Source organism: Nicotiana tomentosiformis, chromosome 6 (genome assembly GCF_000390325.3).
Source record: "Nicotiana tomentosiformis chromosome 6, ASM39032v3, whole genome shotgun sequence".
Lineage (NCBI taxonomy): Eukaryota > Viridiplantae > Streptophyta > Magnoliopsida > Solanales > Solanaceae > Nicotiana > Nicotiana tomentosiformis.
In genome coordinates, this window is record NC_090817.1 from 42,133,385 (window position 1) to 42,138,305 (window position 4,921).

The 4,921-nt window shown below is 42.0% G+C and overlaps 1 protein-coding gene across 1 annotated transcript; it reads left to right on the forward strand.

Annotated features, from left to right (window-relative positions):
* The first annotated feature begins 4,337 nt into the window (after positions 1-4,337).
* Positions 4,338-4,661, forward strand: LOC138893872 (uncharacterized). Its single transcript, XM_070178539.1, has one exon. The coding sequence runs from the start codon at positions 4,338-4,340 to the stop codon at positions 4,659-4,661; it is 324 nt and encodes a 107-aa protein (XP_070034640.1).
* Positions 4,662-4,921: the final 260 nt, after the last annotated feature.

Here is a 4,921-nt window from a genome sequence, read left to right on the forward strand (position 1 = left end):
AATGAAATTCAGGAAAGGAACAGATTCATAGAAGGAATATAACAGATCCGGAGGCCGCAGATTCTGGAAGAAGATGTTAACCAAAGAATACTCCATGGAGGAATAATTGAAGAAAGCCCCGACGCAAATGTCAATCATGGATTTACTGATGAGTTTTGACAGTCACAAAGATGCCCTGGTGAAAGTGTTGAGTGGGGTGAGCATGCCGAGCAACACCACCAGCGAGGCACTGGCAGGAACCATTAGGAAGTTGGTCGAAGCAAAAATGATAACTTTCCGAAGAGATGAACTTCTTATAGAGGGCATGGGTCGAATCAAAGCATTACACATCACTGTCAAATGTGGAGATAAGGTGGTGTCTCGAGTACTTGTTGATGGAGGATCAGGAGTCAATATATGCTCGCTCTCTACTTTACGAAAGTTGGGTATCCATCTGAGAGAAGTAAAAGAAAGTCATGTGAGGGTAAGAGCATTCGAGGGGTCACAGAAAGACGTCATTGGATAAATTTATTTGGCTCTCCAAATTGGACCAGTTGAGTTTCTCATACTATTCTTAGTGATGGATATTTCATCTTCATATATGTTTCTAGAAATACCTTGGATACACATAACAAGGGAAATTCTATATACCCTGCAACAGTGCATGAAGTTCGAGTGGGGTTGTTAAGAGATTGTAATCCACTGCGAATGGAGCCAATCAGCTTATCTAAGAACATGAAGCCCCATTCATAGAGGAATTAGACAAGGTCATTTTCCATGCAGTTGAGATCATACAGAACACGGAAATAAAAGAGACTCATTCAAAATCTGAGAATGCAATCACTATATAGATCAAAGATGGACATGAGAGAAATGATGAAGTACGGATACAGACCAGGAACCCGATCATACGGGATCATAGAGCCGATTGAGCCAAGTGCGCAGAAAGGTAGAACCGGCATATGGTATTAGCCTTTGAGTGGGAAGGCTTGTACCAGTAGCTTTGAGAAGAAGGCTTTTGTGCCAAACTATGTTTCAGGTATGGGTTAGAGCTCACCATAAGTGGACGACATCATCGATAGAAGGTTGTTCGTGACCATGATCGAGGAATGTTGTGACAAAGTTGATATCAAGACACCGACTATTCGGAATGCCGAACCAAGAGAGGACTTGCAGAATTGGACCGGTAGCCCGTCTTTGGTTCGCTGGGAGTCTTGGTAGTGTGGAATTGTAAAACTTTTAAAAACAGTGCACAGTCAATTGAGACTTGAACCGTGTCTGTACTTTTTTGTCATTCGTCTATTTGAACGCTCAGACGTTCCTCTTTTGATGAAATGAAAAGAAATGCTTTCTTAAAATTTTTGCAAATATATTTATTGCCTCATTTATACTTAATTTCTTTTGCAGTAATCAAAACGATACAAACCCGCGTTCTACAATTATGACATATAATGAAACCCTCGAGCAAAGCGATCCAGATTACGAAGATTATGACGAAAGCATGATGCCAGATAACCTCCCATAATAGATCGAATAGCTGGAAAGCCAGAAAAAGCCTAACCTTGAAGAGACGGAAGTGGTCAACTTGGGAAGCGAAGAAGACGTAAAAGAAACCCGAATCCGTATCCATATAGAAGTAGAGCAGAAAGAAGAGTTGGTCGAGCTCCTCCGACATGCCAAGGTTAAGCACCGACACTGTTTTTGCATTGATTGTCTACCGATCCTGCTAGTCCGCCAGTCAAACAAAAACCCAAAAAGTTCAAACCGGACATGAGTTTGAGAATAAAAGAAGAACCAACCAAGCAAATATAAGGAACATAATGAGGGTCACCAATTATCCCACATGGGTTTCAAACATCATCCCGATACCCAAGAAGGATGGGAAGATCAAGATATATGTGGATTATCGAGACCTTAACAAGGCCAGCCCGAAGGGCAATTTCCCTTTACCAAATATTCATATCCTCATCAAAAATTGCATGAAGCATGAGCTGCAGTCTTTCGTGTATTGTTTCACCGGGTACATAAGATCTTAATGCACGCCTTAGGGAGTCTACTCCTACAGAGTCATGCCATTCAGCCTCGAAAACACCGACACCACTTACATGAGGGCCATGACAACCCTCTTTCATGACATGATTCACAAAGAGATCGAGGTATATGTGGATGATGTCATCATCAAGTCTCGAAAGAGTTCAGAATATTTGGACGACCTGAAAAAGTTTTTCGAATGCTTGCGGAGATATAGTTTGAAGTTGAACCCTACAAAATGTGCATTCGGAGTCCCTACTGGATAGTTTCTATGTTTCATCGTAAGTAGGAAAGGGATAGAACGGGATCTTTCAAAGATCAAAGCCATTCAAGAGTTGCCACCGCCCAAGAGTAAGAAGGATGTGATGAGTTTCCTTGGTAGACTGAATTACATCAGCCGTTTCATAGCCCAGTCTACAGTAATTTGTGAACCTATCTTCAAGCTGCTAAAGAAGGATGTGGCTACAAAATGGACAGAAGAGCGTCAGAAAGCCTTCAACAGAATTAAGGAGTATTTGTTAAATCCATAAGTGTTGGTTCCTCCCGAGCTTAGGAAGCCACTGTTGTTATACCTGCTAGTCTTGGATAATGCGTTTGGATGCGTATTGGAACAACACGATGAGACCGGAAGAAAGGAGAAGGCCATCTACTACTTAAGCAAGAAGTTCACACCATGCGAGGCCAAATACACTCTGATAGAGCGCACTTGTTGTGCCTTGACTTGGATCACCCAGAAGTTAAGGCATTACATGTTAGCATACACCATGCATTTAATATCTCGACTCGACCAGCTCAAGTATATCTTTCAGAAGCCGATGCCTACAGGAAAACTAGCCAAATGAAAGATTTTTCTCGGCGAATTTGACATTGTGTACATAACGCAGAAGTCTATCAAAGAGCAAGCCTTAGCCAACCACCTTGCATAGAAACCAGTGGACAAGGATTATATGTCGCTCACTACATACTTCCCAGACGAGAAGGTGTTGTTTGCTAGAGAAGATATCACAGATTCATACCCAGGGTGGAGAATGTTTTTCGATGGAGCCGCAAATTTCAAAGGAGTGGGAATTGGGGTAGTCCTAATTTCGGAATCAGGACAGCATTACCCAGTGTCAGTAAAGATAAGGTTCCCTTGCACCAATAATATGGTCGAGTATGAAGCATGCATCCTCGGAATCAGGATGGAGGTCGACATGAACATCAAGTAGCTTTTAGTCATAGGGGATTTGGATCTATTGATACATCAAGTTCAAGGAGAGTGGACTACAAGAACGTCAAGATCCTTCCATACATGCACTGTGTAATGGAGCTATGCAATAAATTCACAAAGATCGAGTTCAGGCACATTCCCATGTTCCGGAATGAGTTTGCCGACACTCTCGCAACCTTGTCATCTATGATTCAACATCCATATAAGAATTACATCGACCCTATAGAGATAGAGACCGGGGATCAACATGCGTATTATTTTCATGTAGATGAAGAGCCAGACAGTAAGCCATGGTACTACGACATTAAAATATTCCTTTAAACAAGAGAGTATCTAGAGAATGCTACTAATAGTCAGAAGCAAGCACTTAGAAGGCTGGCAAATCACTTTTTCCTCAATGGGAAGTCCTATATAGGAGGACCCCAGACTTGGGTCTATTAAGATATTTAGATACCGCCGAAATAACTAGATCCACAAGGATTTCATCCGGGTTCCGCCTAATGAGTTGAATGTAATGGGTTCGCCTTGGTCGTTTGACGCTTAGGACATAGACGTAATTGAACCTATAGAGCCCGTTGTATCAAATGGGCACTGTTTCATCTTGGTAGCCATTAATTACTTCACCAAATGGGTTGAAGCTTCTACAAACAAGGCCATCATAAAGAAAGTATTGGCAGATTTTGTCCGTAACAACATAGTTTGCCGATTTGGGATACCCGAGTCAATCATCATTAACAATGCAGTCAATCTCAACAGTGATCTCATGAGGGAAATTTGCAATAAGTTCAGAATTGTCCACCATAACTCTACAACCTACAGACTGCAAATGAATGGAGCAGTTGAGGCGGCCAACAAAAATATCAAAAGGATTCTGCGAAAGATAATGGACAATCATAGGCAATGGCACGAGAAATTATACTTCGCCTTACTGGGTTATTGGACCACCTTGAGGACATCCACTGGGTCAACGCCATACATGTTGGTGTATGGCACCGAAGTTGTGATACCCGCAGAGGTTGAGATACCATCTTTAAAAGTCATCCAAGAAGCCAAGTTAGACGATGCAGAATAGATACGGGTCAGGCAGGAGCAACTCATGCTCATCGATGAGAAGAAAATGGATGTGGTATGCCATGGTCAGCTGTATCAAAATAAGATGGCCAATGTATTCAACAAAAGGGTGAAGCCTCGCTATTTCATACCGGGGAAGTTGGTTCTGAAGAAAATATTCCCTCATCAAGAAGAATCCAAAGGAAAGTTCGCTCTGAATTGGCAAGGTCCTTACGTGGTCCATCGAGAAGGAAAGTTCGCTCTGAATTGTCAAGGTCCTTACGTGGTCCATCAAGTGTTGTCGGGAGAAGCTCTGATCTTGGCAGAGATGGACGGAAGATTCATCACAAATCTTATCAACTCAGACGCAATCAAGAGATATTATGTTTGAAGACAATAGAGTTAGGTTTCGGCTGTAACAGAGCTACGCTCGACTTGACTTCCCATGGAGGGATACGTAGGCAACACGAGTAGGGTTCGATTTCTCTCTCTCCCCTTTCTTTTGTAACAAAAAATTTAAATATCATTTTGTATGTACCCGGAACTATGCCACGACTTGATTTCCTTGGGAAGGTATACGTAGGCAATCCTCATCGGATTTAGTCATATTTTGTAAATGAACTACGTTCTGGCCTGATTCCATTTGGATAT